This window comes from Elephas maximus, chromosome 1, assembly GCF_024166365.1.
Source record: "Elephas maximus indicus isolate mEleMax1 chromosome 1, mEleMax1 primary haplotype, whole genome shotgun sequence".
NCBI classification, from domain to species: Eukaryota; Metazoa; Chordata; class Mammalia; order Proboscidea; family Elephantidae; genus Elephas; species Elephas maximus.
The window spans coordinates 90,346,200-90,365,841 of NC_064819.1; the positions used below are offsets into that span (position 1 = coordinate 90,346,200).

Genomic DNA, 19,642 nt, shown 5'->3' on the forward strand with positions numbered 1-19,642 from the left:
AATCTGGAGGACATTATGCTGAGTGAAGTCAGTCAGTCACGAAGCGACAAATATTGCATGAGGCCACTCTTATAAAAAGTCAAGAATAGGTTTATGCACAGAAAGAAACATTCTTTGATGGTTACCAGGGATAAGAAGGGAAAAAAAAAAGAAGGGAAGGGAAGGAAAATCACAAACTAGATAGTAGACACTTGTTAATTCTGGTGAAGGGGAAGACAATACACAATATGGGGAAGTCAGCACAACGTGACCACGGCAAAGGACACTGAGAGGTATGCAAGAACAAAGACCAATTACAGTAAATTCTATAACATACAGAATCCTGCAACAACAGCAATAAAAACAATAATTTGTGAGTGGATACATAGTTAGATAGGTATACTAAATAGGTGTAAGAGGTCGTATGACCCATGTGCATATATGGGTTTGGTTGTGGATATTTCTACATAACACATTGGTGAATGCTGCATGTATATTTATATGTATAATAGAGCACATGTGGGCACAGTTATGGAAAAGTCTTGGACATAACCAAACAGCTCACAGGATTGAGCTACTGGGCTTGAAGGCTAAGGACCAGAGTCTCGGAGCACATCTAGGTCAATTGGGATAACAGTTCATAATGTTCTACATACTAGTCTAGTGAGTAGTGTCTGGGGTCTTAAAAGCTTAGGGGCAACCATTTAACATACCACTTTTGGTCTCTCCCTACCTGGAGCAAAGGCGACTGAAGAAAACCGAACATTCAAGGAAGCAATTAGTCCAAAGGACTAATAGCCCCTATGAACCACAGCCTCCTCTAACCTGAGACCAGAAGAACTAGATGGTGCCCTGCTACCACCACCAACTGCTCTGATCAGGATCACAATAGGCTAGAAAAAGTAGGGGGGAAATGTAGAACAACTCTCAAACACATAAAAAAGACCAAACTTACTCATCGATAGAGACTGCAGAAACTCCCAAGAATATTGCCCTAACACAACCTTCTAACTTGAAACTGAAGCCACTCCTGGAGGCCACCTTTCAGCCAAATAATAGATTGGCCTATAAAATAAAAATAACACCTGTGAGGAAGTGCTCCTTAGAACAATCAACTATACAAAAAAAAGAAAAACCAAATCCACTGCCATGGAGTAGATTCCTACTCACAGCGACCCTGTAAGGGCAGAGTAGAACGGCCCGATAGAGTTTTCAAGGAGTGCTTGGCGGATTCGAACTGCCGACCTCTTGGTTAGCAGCCAGAGCACTTAACCACGACGCCACCAGGGTTTCCTAACCAACTATAAAAAAAAATCAACTATACAAGACCAAAAATGCAACATTTGCCCAAAAACAAAGATAAGAAGGCAGGGAGGGCAGGGAAACAGGAGAAATGGGAACAGGGAACCCAAGGTAGAAAGGGGGATGTTATCGTTTGGGGTCTTTAGGCACCCTCAAGGGCTCTTGCCTGACCGGCGAGAAAGAATTACTCCGGAGTCGACTGGCCCGCAAGAGAAATCTTTAGTTCAAAGTGAAAGCACCTCTAAGCGGGACAGCAGCAGAGTGTATAGCACTCCTGCAGACTGCTCCCGCGCACAAGTCTTTGTCTCGAGTTTTTATTGTTCACTAAGAAAAGGAACTGGGATAATAGTGAATCAGCATCTAGGATTTCAGATAATTCCTTTTTTGGTATAAGCAGTCCGACTTGGCTCTTCAGTTCCTTTTCTGCGAATGCACTCTGCCCGTAAGATGGAGTCTGTGACAAAGGCTTCTGGCAAGGCTGGCAGCACTTTATGTGGGGTGTTTCACCTGCACAGTCTCTTGCTCCCCAAGTTCAATTCCCAACTGCGGCTGAAGCGCCTCACTGTCTCTCCTGCAATGTCATATAGTGGTCGCAGGTGGATGTTCTGCGCATGTCCCTAGGACTGGTTCCTTCCGGCTGCTTCTGAAAAACAGCTCTAGGGAAGTGTATCTTAGGTAATCTGAAAATCTAACAACCTTTTATGGAGCTGTTTTTCCGGGTAGTCCCAGGAAACGGTTTGGACATAGATGCTGCAGGGTTGCTTGTTCTAGCCTGCCTGTTTGAACGAGAGTGCTGACACACTGTGGGGATTGCAGCAAATGTCATGGAACAATTTGTGTACGAATTATTGAATGGGAAACTAATTTGCTGTGTAAACTTTCACCTAAAATGCAATAAATATTCAAAAATAAATAAATCAAAGGTATTACAGCTTCCCTCTTGGTGTCTTGGATGCCTTGCTCTTGTGCAAGCCCACCACCATGCCGTGGGGACACTAAAATAGCTCTGTGGAGAGACCCACTAAGACAGGAACTGAGGGCACCTGCCAAAAGCCAGCACCAACTTGGCAGCCATGTAAGTGAACCACCCAGGAAACACATCCTCCAGCTCCAGTCAAGCCTTCAGATGACCACAGCCCAAGCTGACATTTGCTCACAACCTCATGAGAAACGTTGAACCAGAACATTCCTCCCAAATTCCTGACCCACAGAAATTATGAGAGATTTAAGGAATTGTTGTTTTGAAAATAAATAAATAATAACCCAGAAGTTCTTCAACCAGTGAATGGATAAACAAACTGTGGCACATCCATACAATTGAATTTGTTGTTGTTGTATCCCATCAAGTCAATTCCGACTCATAGTGACCCTACAGGACAGAGTGAAGCTACCCCATAGGGTTTCCAAGGCTGTAATCTTTACAGAAGTAGATTGCCACATTTTTCTCCAGTGGAGTGGCTGGTGGGTTTGAACCGCTAACTTTTCAGTCAGCAGCTGAGCACTTAACCACTTTGCTACCAGGGCCCCTCCAATGCTGCTCTGCAATACAAAGGAATGAACTATTGATTGTCACACAACATGCATGAATCTCAAATGCATTTTGCTAAGTAAAAAAGGCAAAACCAGAAGGCTACACATTGTATGATTCTATTTCCATGATAGTCTAGAAAAGGCAAAGCAGTGGGGATGGAGAACAGATCAGTGGTTAACAAAGTACAGTATGATGGAATTTTGGGGGAGATGAAACTGTTCTACAACATGACTGTAGCGTTAGGCAAGCAACTCCAGGTTTTTGTGAAAACCTGTAGAATTGAACATCACGAAGAGTGATTTTTACTCTATGTAAATGAAAAAAAGTAAATAGACTAAATATGCCACTTTACACCAGATTGTTTGATTAGATAAACAAAAGACTCAAGTCCAAGCTGTTTAAAAGAGATGCATTTTTTTTTTCTATCGTGCTTTCCTTTATTGTGCTTCACAGGTATTGCACTTTTTTTTTTTTTTTTTTTACAAATTTCTTTTTCTATTGTGCTTTAGCAGAAAGTTACAGCTCAAGGTAATTTCTCATTCAAAAATTTATACACATTGTTTTGTGATATTAGTTGCAAAGAGATGCACTTTAAATACTGAGACACAATAGGTTGAAAGGAAAAGAATTTTAAAAAATGACACGAAAAGCTAACAAAAAGAAAGTTGGAGTGGCTATATTAGTGTCTGAAAAAGTAGACCGAAGGAAAGAAGCACTATGGCATTTCATAATGATAACACCTGTCAACTCAACAGAAGGATTTGACCATTTAAAATTTGTACGCAGTGATAATGCAGCCTTAAAATATATAAACATATAGGCAAATCCACAATCATAGATGGAGATTTTGACAAACTTCATTCAGTAACTCTTACAACAAACAGACTAAAATTCAGTAAGCACGTAGAAGATATAGAGTCTATGAAGCAACTTGACCTAATTGATATACATGGAACATTACATTCACAGCAGCAGAATGCATATTTATTTCAATTGGTTTCCACAGAGAAAAAATATCCCAGGGAGGCACCAAGGGGTTCATTCAGTCTTGATTCAAAGTCACATTCTGTATCCAAATGACAATGACACCCCTCATGATGGGCAAATATCTTGTGTTTTGTTAGAGAGTGTGGGCAAACTTGGTTGTAGTGATGAAGTGGAAAAGAGCTCCACTAGGACATTTAGCATGAACCCTGTATTGCTCCCATGTCACCTAGGTGAAGACATTAGTCTGCCAAAGCTCCAAGTCATCAGAATAAAATAATTCTATGCCTAAGAATATAAAGAGAGTTTAATATGATTAGCCTGGTGTTATGGATTGAATTGTGTCCTCCAACAATGTGTGTCAACTTGGCTAGGCCATGATTCCCAGTATTGTGTGGTTGTTCACCATTTTGTAATCTGATATGATGTATCTATCCTATGTGCTGTAAATCCTAACCTCTATGATGTATCCCCTGTGTAGTAAATCTTTGCTCCATGATGTATCCTGTGTGTTGTAAATCATAACCTCTAAAAAAAAATTTTTTTTTTTATGAGGCAGGATTAGGGGCAGTTATGTTAATGAGGCAGGACTCAAATTACAGGATTAGTTTGTATCTTGAGTCAATGTCTTTTGAGATACAAAAGAGAGAATTGAATATAGAGGATGAGGACCTCATACCACCAAGAAAGTAGTGCCAGGAACAGAGTGCATCCTTTGGACCCAGGGTCCCTGCACCGAGAATCTCCTAGACCAGGGAAAGATTGATGACAAGGACCTTCATCCAGGGCCAACAGAGAAAGAAAGCCTTCCCCTGGAGCTGGTACAATGAATTCAGGCTTCTAACCTACTAGACTGTGAGAGAATAAATTTCTGTTTGTTAAAGCCATCCACTTGTCGTATTTCTGTTATAGCAGCACTTCATAACTAAGATGCCTGGTATCTTTGATTCTTAGTACTGCTATAACAGAAATACCACAAGTGGGTGGCTTTAACAAACAGAATTTGATTTTCTTACAGTCTCAGAGGCTAGAAGTCTGAATTCAGGATGCTGTCCTTAAGGAAAAATTCTCTCTCTCTGCTCTGGGGAAAATCCTTGCATCAGTTTCTGTTCGTCAGTTCCTTGGTGATCTTCTTGTGTCATCTATCTTCCCCTTGTTTGTCCTTGCTTCTCTGTGCCTAATCTGCCCTTATATATACCAAAAGTGATTGGCTTAAAACAAACACTACACTGACATGGCATCATCAATGTAACAAAGATAATCCTATTTCCAAATGGGATTACATCCATGGGTATAGGGGTTAGTCACCAGACGTATTTTTAGGGGACACAATTCAACCCATAACACATGGCTAAATGGGAACATCTTTAAATGGAGAGTCAGAGTACACAGAGGTTCCAGCTGACAGTAGGTAGAAGTGATTCTTGCAGCATTGTCTGGAAGTATTATGTCAATAAGATTGCCTACAGATAGGCCAGGTAAGGTGCAAAATATTCAACATCAGAATGAATTTAGGGAGGCGATCCAAAATGGTGAAGTAGTCAGACACTTCATAACGTCCCTCTTACAAGACCTGAGAAAACGAATGAATTGGATATATATGACAACTTTGGAACCTTAAACACCAAAGACAAGGCTGAAACATCAGTCTGAGCACCAAATGGAAGGAAAAACAGCACAGAAACAGGGGACATGGAGAATGACAGATAGTTAGTGCCCTGCTAGATGAACCTGCATGGCACAGCCATACTGAAACAAAGCAAGCAGCATTCCCTATCACCTGGTGCAGCCAAGCAGGAGTGACTCTGGATTCACATCCAGAGCCAGGCAGCAGTGCTTTCTGCCCTGTAAAAGTTAAGTGCACACACCCCATTCCCTGCTCCCACACCAGCCTCCCTTGCCAGAAGCCCACGGCTACCTGTGGGGCCCCCACTCCCTCCTCACCCATCCCCCCTCCCCACATGTGATCACAGTCTAGGGCACCCACCACTGCCCTCCCCAATCAGCCGGTAACTCATGGTCTGCAGTGGCCTGCCCCTTCACTCAACCACTTGCTCAGGGGGTACACAGACCTGCCTCACTTCTTTTCCCTCTAGTTACCTGTGCTGGAGTCCCAAGGGCTCAAGGGCCGGCGCTGCCTCCCATTCTCTCCAGCCTCTAGCACTGGGGCCCTGTAGTGCCTCCCACTCCATCTAGCCACCTGTGCCAGGGACCTGAATACTGGCAGTGTCTCCTACTCTCCCTGTACCATGAGCCTGAGGGTTGTCGGTGCCTCCACTCCCTCTTGCCTCTTGTGTTGGGGGCCTGAGGACCAGTGGTGCCTCCTATTCCCTCCAGCCACCTGCACCAGAGACCCAAGAACCAACAGTGTCTCCTACTTCTTATAGCCACCTGGACTAGCTGTACAACTTCCCCCACAATGTGCTCTAGGGCAAACAGGCACCTATGAACAGGTGACATCCCCCTGCTTTACTCCCCACATTGCCCCCCACTGCAACTGCAGGCTTGTGCCCACTTACAATACCCCCACACAGACCTGCCCACCCAGGGCTGTTAGTGAGAATTTCCACACCACCCAGGTGGTGACTGACAACCCAGGCACCCTTGCACCAACCACGCAGCAATCAGCACAACACACACACAACACCCAACCTAGTGACCAGTGAGAACGCCCACTGCACTCATAGTCAGGAGACCAGTTGGACTGATACTTCACCTCACCAGAAACACCAGCTACATCCTCAGCAGCACCAAAAGACTAGTGAACAGAGATCCACACTCACATGCCCAGTCACTGCCCTACCCACCTGGAGATACAAGGTAAGAGCTTCAGTGTGACCAAATTAGTGGCCAGAGTAGCACATATGCCCAGCCTTCTCAGAGATATCAAAAGAAACCCCCTCTCCCAAACATTCAGTAGGTAGCAAACAAACATACAGTAAAAAAGCATATATATATATGTATATATATCTCTTCTTGATGCTTTGGAAACAACAAACAATTTCAAATCACATAAAGAAGCAGAAGAAGGTGGCTCCAGCAAGTGACCAAAATAAAGAATAAGAAAACTTTCTGGAGGAAGAAATGACGATAGTACTACCTGATAAGGAAATCGAAAGCCTAATATACAAGGCTTTTCAGGAGGTTAAGGAAAACACAGACAAAACCAAGGGAAATATAGACAAAATCAAGGAAAATACAGCAAATAAATAAATAAAGCAATAGAGGAATTCAGGAAAACAATAAGAGAAAAAAATGACAAAATAAATAGGAAATTACAAATTGTACAAAAACAGCAACCTGAAATCCAAAAGATGAACAACGAAATTTCAGAAATAGACAACTCAACGAAAGGATATAGGATCAGGATTGAAACAATGGAAGACAGAATTAGTGAATTTGAAGACAAATCCCTTGACACCAAATTGTATGATGAAAAATCAGAAAAAAGAATGAAGAAAAGTAAAGAAAGTCTAAGAATTATGAGTGACACAATCAAGAGAAAAAATATGTGCATGATGGCATTTCCAGAACAGAGGGAAGCAATGGAAAACACAGAGAGAATTGTCAAAGATTTTCTGGCAGAAATATAAAGGATTAGAATATATCCATCCAAGAAGAATATGGGATAGACCTCAAAAGAAAGCCCCCAAGGCATATCATATCAAGCTTTCCAAAACCAAAGATAGAGGAAGAATCCTGAGAGCAACTCAGGAGATATGAAGTCACATACAAAGGGAAGCCAATAAGACTAAGCTTTGATTACTCAGTAGAAACCATGCAGGCAAGAAGGCAATGGGAAGACATATATAAAACCTTGAAAGAAAAAAAATTGCCAACTAAGAGTTATATATCCAGCAGAATTGTCTATCAAACATAATGGTGAAATTAAAACATTTCCAGATAAACAGAAATTAAGGGAATTTGTAAAAACCAGAGAAAAGTCACAAGAAACATTAAAGGGAGTCTTTTGGATAGAGAACCAACAACATCACACAACAACCTGAGGTTAGCAGACAGGATAGCCTCAGCTAGATACCAACCCAAATAAAGGATTCTCAAAAATTAAAAAAGGTTAAAGACTGAAAACAGGGAACCAGAGATGTCAACCTATAAGTGATAATGAGAAAGAATAATGACAGATCTTCAAAACATCTCACAACATGGATGAATTTGGAGGACATTATGCTGAGTGAAATAAGTCAATCACAAAAGGACAAGTATGTATGAGACCACTATTATAAAGAAACAAGAAAAGGTTTACACATAGAAAAAAATTTTTTTTGTGGTTATCAGGGATTGGAGGGGAAGGAAGGAAAACTACCAAATAGAAGACTCATGTTAATAATGGTGAGGGGTAAGGCATGAGAGGACACTGAGAGGAAGGCAAGAACAAAGGGTTACAACGGTAATTACTATAGCATAGACAATCCTGCAAAAATAGTGTTAACAAACACTAATTTACAAGTAGATACATAGGTAGACAGGTATGCCAAGAGATGTGTGAGGGGGTAAAGGAACATACCCACCTGCAGATATAGGGTTGGTGGTGGATATTTCTACATACATAACTGTAAGGAGTTCTTATACATTAATATAGACCATAGAACACACAAGGACCACAGTCAGAGCAAGTCCTTAGACATAACCAAACACCTCACAGGACGAAGTTCCCAGGCTCAAAGGCAAAGGACCATAGGCTCGGGGGACGTGTGTATCAATTGGCACAACATAGCTCATAAAGACAAAGTTTTGTGTCCTACTTTGGTGAGCAGTAAGTATCTGAGGTCTCTTACTACTGTCCAGAGCAAAGGACAGTGAAGAAAACCAAAGACTCAAGGGAGCAATTAGTCCAAAGGACTAATGGACCACAGGAACCACACCCTACAGGACCCTGAGACCAGAAGAATTAGATGATGCCGGGCTACCACTACTGACCACTCTGACAGGGGTCACAACAGAGTGTCCCAGACAGAGCGGGAGAAAAATTGTAGAACAAAAAATCAAATTCACAAAAAAAACCACTTCTGGTCTGACAGAGACTAGAGGAACACCAGAGACTATGGCCCTAAGACACCTTTCTGAACTGGAACTGAAGCCCTTCCAGGAGACCATCTTTCAGCCAATCCTATAAAATAAACAGTAACACCCGAGAGGGGTGTGCTCCTTAGAACAATCAATTATACAAGATCAAAGGGCAACATTTCCCCAAAAGCAAAGGTGAGAAGGCAGGAATGGTTAGAAAAACAGTAAAAAAGAGAACAGGGAATCTAGGACGGAAATGGGGAAAGTACTGAAATATTATGGGGAATGAAACCAATGTCATGGAAAACTTTATGTACAAACTATCAAATGGAAAACTAATTTGCTTTGTAAACTTTCACCTACTGCACAATAAAATTTTTTATATGAATTTGTTCAGACAAAGCATGTGTCTGTATAATAGAAGATGTTCAAGTTTATCTGTCTTTACATGCAATGTGAAAGGAGGAACTTATTTACAACTTGATGCTGCTGCCCTTAGACCTAAAATTCAGACCCTAGCAAGAAAGGCCCTCTTTCTGGGCCCTATACTTTTGATCTTTTTCATTGTCCAGCTTTTGCGTGCATATGAGGTGATTGAAAATACCATGGCTCATGTCAGGTGTAGCTTAGTCCTCAAAGAGATATCTTTGCTTTTCAGCACTTTAAAGAGGCTTTTGCAGCAGATTACCCAATGAAATACGTTCTTAGATATCTGGACTGCTGCATCCATGGCCGTTGATTGTGGATCCAAGGAAAATGAAATCCTTGAGAACTTCAGTATTTTCACCGTTTATCATGACTTTGCTTATTTTTCTGTTGTGAGGATTTCTGTTTTCTCTGTGTTGAGGTACAATCCATACTGAAGGGTGTAGTCTTCAATCTTCATCAGTAAGTGCTTCGAGGTCTCTTCACTTTCTTCAAGCAAGGCTGTATCATCTGCATATCCAAGGTTGTTAATGGCTCTTCCGCCAATCCTGTTGCCGCATTCTTCAGTCCAGTTTCTCAGATTATTTGCTGAGTATACAGATTGAATAAGTATGGCTAAAGATACAGCCCTGATACACACCTTTGCTGATTTTTTTTTTTTAATTCAACAGAAGTAATTTATTTGCAATTTATTTATTTTATATAAACAGATACCCAAATACAGTACGGCTTTAAAAACTAAATAAAATGAAATCATGTATAGAGTTGGATTCATAAAGTAAGTATGGTATCCCAAAAGCTACACAATATGAAACATTAGTGGCAAATCCAAATACAAGTGGAATTGTTCCTCTGAGTTCGTTTCATCGAGCATCAAAAACCACCAATCTTTTAGTCCTTTTCTTGTACGTTATTCTATATCCACATTCTCTGCATCTGATTGGATCCCTGGACTTTATTTCATTTTCTGTGTGACATTCTCCGCAGATATATATCATTGGCTGCTGTTTTGGGGGTTGCACGTCCTTCTGGATGCCCATTGTTAGTTCCTGTGAAGTATGAAGACCTCACTTTGTGCTAGAAAACAGCAACCAGTCCGTAGTTGAGTTGTTGTCAACTTCCCCCTTTGCTGATTTTAAACCATGCAGTAAACCCCTGCTCTCTTTGAACGCCTGCCTCTTGGTTTATGCCTAGGTTCTTCATGAGGACAATTAAGTGTTCTAGAATTCCCATTATTCACAATGTTACCCACAATTTGTTATGATCCATGTAGTCAAATTCCTTTGCATGGTCAATACAACACAGGGAAATATCTTTCTGGTATTCTCTGCTTTTAGCCAAGGTCCATCTGACATCAGCAATGGTATCCCTCTTTCCATACCCGCTTCTGAATCCAGCTTGAATTTCTGGCAGTTCTCTGTCAATGTACTGCTGCAATCGCTTTTAAATAATCCTCAGCAAAATTTGACTTGCATGTGATATTAATGATTTTGTTTGATAATTCCCTCATTCTGTTGGATCAACTTTCTTTGGAATAGGCACAAATATGGATCTCTTCCAGACAGTTGGCTGGGAAGTTTTCTAACAAGTTTCTTGATGTAGGCGAGTGAGCGCCTCCAGTGTGCCTCCATTTGTTGAAACATTTCAGTTAGCACTGTGTCAATTCCTGGAACCTTGTTTTTTGCCAGTGCGTTTGGTGCAGCTCAGAATTCTTCCTTTAATAAATACCATTGATTGTTGACTACATGCTACCTCCTGAAATGGTTGAACATTGACCAGTTCTTTTTGGTACAGTGACTCTGTTTATTCCTTCCATCTTCTTTTGATGCTTCCTGCACCGTCCAATATTTTGCCCATAGAATCCTTCGATATTGCAACTCAAGGCTTGAATTTTTTCTTTAGTTCTTTCAGCTTAAGAAAGGCCAAGCATGTTTTTCCCTTTTGGTTTTCTAACTCCAGGTCTTTCACATTTCATTACAATATTTTGTCTTCTCAAGATGCCCTTTGAAATCTTCTGTTCATTTACTTCATTATTTCTTCAGTTTGCTTTAGCTACTTTATGTTCAAGAGCAATTTTCAGAGTCTCTTCTGACATCCATCTTGGCCTTTTCTTTCTTTACTGTCTTCTTAATGGTCTTTCGCTTTCTTCATGTATGATGTCCTTGATGTTATCCCACAACTTGTCTGGTCTTTGGTCATTAGTGTTCAATGCATCAAATCTAACTTCTAATAAGGTCACATTTTGGCTTTCATGGTCTTATTTTAATTCAGCTTCAACTTGAACTTGCATATAAGCAATTGATGATCTGTTCTGCAGTTGGTCCCTGGCCTTGTTCTGACTGATGATATTGAGCTTTTCCATTACCTCTTTCCACTGATATAGTCGATTTGATTCCTATGTATTCCATCTGGTGAGATCCATATATATAGCCACCGTTTATGTTGTTGAAAAAAGATATTTGCAATGAAGAAGTAGTTGGACTTTCAAAATTCTATCATGAGATATCTGGCATCATTTCTATCACCAAGGCCATATTTTCCAGCTACCAATCCTTCTTCTTTGTTTTCTGCTTTCACATTCCAATGGCCAGTAATTATCAATGCACCTTGATTGCAAGTTTGTTCAATTTCTGATTGCAGAAATTGCTAAAAAATCTTCAATTTCCCCATTTTTGGCATCAGTAGTTGGTGGGTAAATTTGAATAATAGTGATAACTGGTATTCTTTGTATGTGTATGAAAAGTATCCTATCACTGACACGTTGTACTTCAGAATAGGTCTTGAAATGTTCTTCTTGACGATGAATGTGACACCATTACTCTTCAATGTGTCATTCCCAGAATAGCAGGCCATATGATCGTCTGATTCAAAATCGCCAATGGCAGTTCATTTCAGTTCACTAATGCCTAGGATATCAATCTTTATACATTCCATTTCATTTTTGACAACTTCCAAGTTTCCTAGATTCTGACTTAGTACATCCCACATTCCAATTGTTAATGGATTTTTGTATCTGTTTCTTCTCATTTTGAGTCTTGCCACAGGAACAAATGAAGGTCTACTCCATCCATGTCATTAATGACAATTCTACTTGGAGGAGGCAGCTCTTACCCAGTTATATTTTGAGCGTCTTCTAACCTGAGGGGCTTATCTTTTGGTGGTATATCAGACAGGGGTCTGATGCTATTCTTAAGGTTTTCACTGACCAATTTTTCAGAAATAGACTGCCAGATCCTTCTTCCTAGTCTGTCTTAGTCTGGAAGCTCCACTAAAACCTGCTGGTATTTGAAATTCCAGTGGTATAGCTTCCAGAATTACAGCAATACAAAAGCCACTACAGTGTGTCAAACTGACAGACGAGTGGTGGATTAGGGAAGTAACAGGCTACAATTCAGTATCAGGATCAACTTGGAAATAACAGGATACAGGTTACAATTTGTCAATCAGAACAGCTTCAATTCAGAACAACCCTCAGCTTTTTCTCGGCTGTGCTTGCAGGGAGACCTCGCTCTTGGTCTCACTGTTGACCCTGCTTAGGTCTGGGCTCTCCCACAGGCTCCCAATTAGGCAAGTTTGGATCTGAGAACAAGTGCCTGAAGGCACTCCACTTTGCTAACAAACCTGCTGCCCAAAGGTGCTCAGCTCTCTCACTCCAAGGGTTGGGAAGCTCACCACAGCCTTCTCACTCTACTGCCCCTAGTGCTGCTCTGCCGTCTTACGCCATCTCCTGCCGTATCCAATGTTATAGCTCTCTCTGTCCTCTGAGTCCAGGAGGTTCTCAGCACAGGGACCCCAGATCCAAATGATGTGTGTTGCTCTTGGCTTTTCTTGATGGTAGTGAGGTCCCTCTCAATCTCTGTGGGATTGGCTCATTTAAGCCTAGCGGAATGGCAAAGCTGACCAGTCACCTTGGTAGGCCATAGGCACTTTATCTGCATAATCACTGTCCAGTGTCTTCAAGAGTTTTACACACTTTATTTGCGTCGTTCCAGCCAATCACTCCGTGGGAGTTAAGAGATAACGGCTAGCAAGTTTACATAAAATCAATTCACTGCACCACAGATGGCATCCCCTACTTCATACACTTCTTATTCCAGGTGCTTTCTTGTATATTTAATCCATTCTAATGGGCATGAAATGTGCAACATAATTTTTGAATTTGTGCCTAACTTGTTTAATCTGCTTTTCTAAAGGCTTCACCAAGATGTGCGCTTCAAAATCCAGTATTCAGAAGGACAACGGCCTGACTATTCAGTAGGTTCATTAATGAGGGCCCGTTAGTCTATGTGCTTCAGTCAACGTCAGACTATGTGGCAAAGTGATGTTCAGCTTAACTTCACACTCTCCAATGCTGTAAGTTGTTTACTAACATAACAGTGCATGGCTATAGTATTCCTTTGAATTTGCCACATTAACAATGGACTGTTCCATCAGTGAACAATTCAGGGCAATATCTTTTGTCAAGGCCCTTAATGGGCCAGTAGTTTGGGTAAACCAACAGATGATTTACACCTCTGTGCCTACTATCTCTTTGTGCTGTTTGTTAAGGCCTCAGCATCCAGATTTTGTCCTCAAATAAATGTGCTGTTTCTCTTTCACATAGGAATCTTTTTGCACTTGCCTACTTTATGCAATTTTGGCTCAGAAAAGACAGTTTATGGGATGAGAAGTCATTGTTTTTTCTTCTCTTTTATGATCTCTGTTTATTAAGGTTCAATAACACCAGTGCAGTAACATCTCAAAGGGCTGTACTCTTGAGAGTTGGAGGAAATTCTTAAGTAGAAAAGCCCAGGGCCCACTGAATAAAGAGGGGATTTCATTGCCAAAGTCTACAACCAGCTGTAAGATTCATTAAAAACACCTGCAATTTCATGTTTTTGGTAGAGGACAAAGGTACTGCTTATTGCACACTTAAATGAATTGCTTCCAGGGCCTCCATTCAAACGTAGCTGCATTATTGGTGACTTGATTCAGAAACTGTAAGAAAATTCTCAGGTTAGAAATGTGTTGCCTCCAGTACTAAAGATGCCAATGAGACGTGGGGCGTCCTTCTTGGTCATCGTGTGTCACATAAGGTCAGTTATTCTCCTGAGTTTTTTGTGGGCCCAGACCCCAGGCCTGATCTTTTTTTTTTTTTTTTTTTGTTAATCTGTCAAGGTATTCTTTATGACTTTATGTAATGAAAAGCTTCGAAATTACTTATGTCCCAATCAATGACTAAATTAAGGGTGCATCCACTAAAAAGTATCACTAATGAGAAAGGTGGCATCTCTGGGTGGGGTTAATGGTTAACATGTTCAGCAGCTAACCAAAAGGTTGGAGATTTGAGTCCCCCCAGAGGCCCTTGGAAGAAAGGCCTGGTGATCTACTTCTGAAAAGCCAGCCATTGAAAACGCTTCGGAGCACAGTTCTAGTCTGACACACATGAGGTCGCCATGAGTCAGAGTCCATTCAGTGACAACGGGGTTTTAATAAGAAATGCAGGCAAGAAGAAAGAAGAACATATAAAATTCTTTTCAGTCAAGTAATACCAGGTTAGACTTCCTTAAGACAAGAATATTGCCCATTTTCATGGTTAGAATATTCCTGGATTTCTGGGCCTTACAAGGCCAAATCTTATTTCAGTTTGAGAAATCTAAGTAGGGAATCTCTGGTGCCTAGGTGCATACTACCCTCACAAGATATAAATGTGGGCTGTGTGATTTTTTCTCCAAAAAGTCTCTTTCAGGGTAGGACTTCTGGTAGTGTCAGTATGAGGAGCGTGGGGAAGTCTTCCTATAGAAAACACAATTATGAAAATGACAAAGATATTGAAAGCAAATATTTGAAGTTCCAGGAAATAAACAAAGACAAACAGAAATCCAAGAAGAGTTTGAATCTTAAAAGCTTAAAATCTTAGTTATCTAGTGCTTTTATAACAGAAATGCCAAAAGCAGATGGCTTTAGCAAACAGAAATTTATTCTCTCATGGTTTAGGAGGCTGGAAGACTGAAGTCAGGGCACCAGGTCCAGGGGAAGGCTTTCTCTCTCTGTTGGTTCTAGGGGAAAGTCCCTGTCTCCTTTCAGCATCTGTGAGCCTGGCATTCCTTGGAGATCTACATGTGTCTTGGCATCAATTTTCCCCTGGGTCGATGAGGTTCTCAGTGCAGGGACCCCATGTCCAAAGGACACGCTCCACTCCTGGCTCTTCTTTCTTGGTGGTAGTCAGGTCCCTCTCCCTCTGCTTGCTTCTCTCATTTTACTTCTTGTAAGATAAAAGGTGATGCAGGCCACATTCCAGGGAAATTCTGGTACCATCGGATCAGGGCTATGACCTGTATAAGGGTGTTGCATCTTACACTAATCCTGTTTCATTAACATAACACACATAACCTAATCCTCTTTAACATAACCTAATCCTGCCTCATTAACCACAGGCAGAGATTAGGATTTACAACACATAGGACAATTACATCAGATCACAAAATGGAGGACAACCACACAATTCTAGGAATCATGGCCCAGACAAGTTGACACATATTTAGGGGGATAGAGTTCAATCCATGACAACTATTACTACATTGGGTAAGAACTGCCAGTTCATGGCCTTCTTACTTCCTCTCAAGTGTGGACTTGACTCGTGACTCACTTGTAATGAATACAGTGAAGAGGAATTAATGGTGTGAGACCTCAGAGATTACATCATAAAAGGCACTGTGCCTTTCTGCTTTGTATTTCTCTCCATCTTGAATCATTTGTTCAGGAGAAGACAGCTGCCATGTCATAAATACATCTGCCTATGGAGAGGCACATGTGGTGAGGGATTGATGCTTCTGGCAAACACCCAGCAAGGAACTGATGCTTTCTGACAACAACCACATGAGTGAGCTTGAACACAGGTCCCCCAGCACTAGCCAAACATTCAGATTATTACATTCCCATCTGACATCTTGATTGTAACCTAGTGAAAAGCTTTAGTGAGAACTACCCAGCTAACCTGCCCAAGAGTGCTGATCCTCAGAAACTGTTGGGGATAATATGTTCACTTTTTTAAAATGTTAAATTTTGGTATAATTTGTTCTACGGCAGTAGATGACTACTACAGACATCGTATCTGAAAATATGATGCTGCCGAAACACAAACTTTAAAGTGTGAGATGGGCTTTGGAACTGGGCAGTGGACAGGAGCTAGGAGGACTTGGATAAAAATGTTAGTTGACATTTGAAGTCTTGAAGAAATTATTTGGAAAAGCCAGATGTCTTTTGAGGATGCTATGGGTGAGGGATTAAAGGAAAGTGAGGGAAACCTTATTGGAAACTAAACAAAAGAGGATTTTTATAATGTAGTGACAGCAAGTTTAGCAACACGATTGCCTGTAGTAATATGGGAAGGAAAAAATGTGCCTAATAAACTGGACGATCTAACTAAGGAGATGTCTAAGCCAGCTATGAAAGGAACCATGTGTTCTTGCTGCTCAAAATAGATTTCCAAAGAAGTGCTGAAGAAAAAGCTGTTAAACAAAAAGGATCCAGGATTTTCTGATTTTGAAGATTTCCAGTCTCTCCAAATGGCAAATAATATTAAAAGTAAGAAATGACTTCCTAGAAAGATCATATCCAAGGCACTCTCAGGGAAGCATAGTTTAAAGATGAAGCTGAGGATAATATTTTAAGATCCTTTGCTAAAATCTCAAGTTGATCAAGTTGGTGTCTCAGAGTACAGTTTAGTCAGACAAAAGGCCTTCAAAAGAGTCATGGGTGTGTCTCAAAGATCCTCCCAAAGAGGAAGGCTTCTAAGACATATAAGGACGTCCATCCTTAGCAGTCTTAGCTGAAGCCTAAGGTAGAGAAGGGCTTATCTCCAGGAGATTTGTGGCTGTGGATTTTGTCTAATGGAATGAACTCAACAAAGCTTTTTGTAAAATTAGACCAGTGGAAACACCACAGGTTTTGAATGAAAGGAGCAGAGACAGTACTAAATAAAAAGCAGCCTGCGGAGCCCTAAATTCAACTGGCAGGAAACAGAATGAAAAAAGTATGCAACTACAAACATATGTAAAATGATAGAGGACTCAGAATGTGGAGTTAATATTCCAGAGTATAGAGTCAAGGGCCATGGAGAATTATTCCCATGCAGGAGTATAACTGAGTCATAACCAGAGAACTTCCAACATTTGTCTGGATGGATTTCAGCATTCTTATGTGGCTCCTTTGTGCTTCCCATTTTCCTTTTTTTTGAATGCCCACAGAGGCTATCCTATGTCTGTTCCCCCGTTGCATGTTACGTGTATGTGGGAGCAGATAACTTTCTCTTTAGTTCACAGGTCTTCAGATCATGGGGAACTGTACTTGAAGGACTGCACTCAAATAAATACACACCAGGCGCTTTGACACACTGGAACCTGGAGGCTAGAATATCCATGAATCCATATTGATATACACAAATTATTAAAAAAAAAAGGGGGGGGCGAGGGAGAATAGACAAGCCTACACAGAAAAATTCCAAATAATTTCTGTATCTATTATGCCTTCAAGGAAGTGAAGCATAACACCCTACCCCTTAGGTGTGGGTTTCACAAAGTGACTTACTTCCAAAGAGTACAGTACAGAGAGTGGAAGTAAAAAAAGTAACTTCACAGTGAAGACACCTGGGAGATACTGTCTTAGCCAGGGAAACATTATTTTAGTCAGTTGATCAAGGTTAACCTCATCACTGACAAGCTGTTATTACATACAATTGGTAAGTTGTTGAGATATGTCTGTGGTCTTCTTCCCAAAAACTCCTAGCCCCCATCTAAACTGAGAAAAACATCAGCAGAACTGAAATAGAGAAACAGTCTACAATATACCTGACCAGTACTCCCTGAAATTATTAAAGGTCATGGAAACAAGGAAAGTCTAAGGAACGGTAATAGCCAAGATGAGCCTACGAGACATGACAACTAAATGTAATTTGGAATCCTGGAATAAAGAGAAGGAATAGGGAAAACTAATAAAATCTGAATAAAGTACCAGAAAGCCAAGCCCATTGCTATGGAGTTGATTCCAACAAAGAGCGACTCTATAGGAGAGAGTAGAACTGCCCTGTAGGTTGCCAAGACTGTAAATCTTTACGGAAGCAGACTGCCACATCTTTCTCCCACAGACTGGCTGGTGGGTTGGAACTGCGGCCTTTTTGGTTGCAGTTTGTGGTTAGCAACCAAGCACTTCAACCGCTATGCCACCAGGGCTCCGAATAAAGTATGTAGATTAGTTAATTATGATGTATCAACATTGTTTCATTCGCTGTGACAAATGTACTATAGCAGTAATGTAAGATGTTAAAAATACAGAAATCTAAAACTATTTTAAAATTTATTTTAAAAGATGATGTTGTTGTTGTTGTTAGGTGACGTAGAGTCGATTTTAACTCTTACCCACCGTCTGTACAACAGAGCAAACCCTGCCCAGTCCTCTGCCATCCTCATGATTGTTGTTATGCTTGAGCCCCTTGTTGCAGCCACAGTGTATTTCCAGTGCCTTCCAACCTGAGGGGCTCATTTTCCAGCACTGTATCAGATGTTTCGCTGCTATTCATAAGGTTTTCATTTGTGAATTCCTTTCAGAGGTAGACTGCCAGGTCCTTCTTCCTAGTCTGTCTTAGTCTGGAAGCTCAGCTGAAACCTGTCCACCATGGGGGACCCTGCTGATAATTCCAATACCGGTGCCATAGTTTCCAGGATCACAGCAACACGCAAGCCCCTACAGTAAGATAAATTGACAGACACAAAAGATAGTGCTCATAAAAGGAACAGGGAGTACAAGAAAAAGTGACCTACCCTTCATTTTTCCCAGGTGTTGCCATCAAGGGGGTGGACAAAGCGGTAAAGGTGAGAAGAGATGGAAATCTCAGAGAGGGCGCAACGCTTCTGAGCTCTCCTCTCCTCCAGTGCCTCCTCCACCCGGGAGCCTGACCCCTGTGGAGTCCAGAGTTGTTCAGAGGAATCTTCAACCCCACAATGATGCCCAGACTCTGGGTCAGCTATCTAGGGCTGCCTTACCGCGCAAACCCCTCCTGAGCCGTTCACTCAGAATCCAACAGTAGAGCGGGGGCGCCCCCGTGTGGCCACAGGGCTGGTAGGGCAAGATCAGAGCACCCCTTTTGCCTCCCCCACGTGTTTCCCCTTTTTGGTTTTCTCCATCATTTTTGTTTCCCATTTCATCTATTAGTATCTCAAGGAAGCGAACATGGCAAGTAAAATAGTGAAACCCTAAATATCTGAAAACGTCTTTAGGCTATTCTACCACTTCCATTTGGCTTCCTATAGAATTCTGTGTTGGAAATACTTCTCCTTTCAATCTGGAAGGCATTGTTTCAATGTGTTCCGGCTTCCAGAGATGCTGCTTTTTGTTCCTTCCTGATGTTTTCAGCATCTC

The 19,642-nt window shown here is 41.2% G+C and overlaps 2 protein-coding genes and 2 long non-coding RNA genes across 7 annotated transcripts in view; 1 reads left to right on the plus strand and 3 right to left on the minus strand.

Moving 5' to 3' along the window:
• Positions 1-19,642, plus strand: part of LOC126073164 (patr class I histocompatibility antigen, A-126 alpha chain-like) — a 374,107-nt gene that overhangs the window by 342,823 nt on the left and 11,642 nt on the right. The window lies entirely within an intron of this gene.
• LOC126078246 (uncharacterized) overlaps positions 1-19,642 on the minus strand; it is a 562,403-nt gene that overhangs the window by 340,875 nt on the left and 201,886 nt on the right. The window lies entirely within an intron of this gene.
• The window catches only part of LOC126078206 (uncharacterized), a 191,356-nt gene that overhangs the window by 62,209 nt on the left and 109,505 nt on the right, over positions 1-19,642 (minus strand). The window lies entirely within an intron of this gene.
• Positions 10,044-10,318, minus strand: LOC126078104 (DNA-directed RNA polymerases I, II, and III subunit RPABC4-like). The gene has a single exon (XM_049888233.1). It carries the CDS (start codon positions 10,285-10,287, stop codon positions 10,111-10,113), a length of 177 nt encoding a protein of 58 aa, XP_049744190.1. The 5' UTR covers positions 10,288-10,318; the 3' UTR covers positions 10,044-10,110.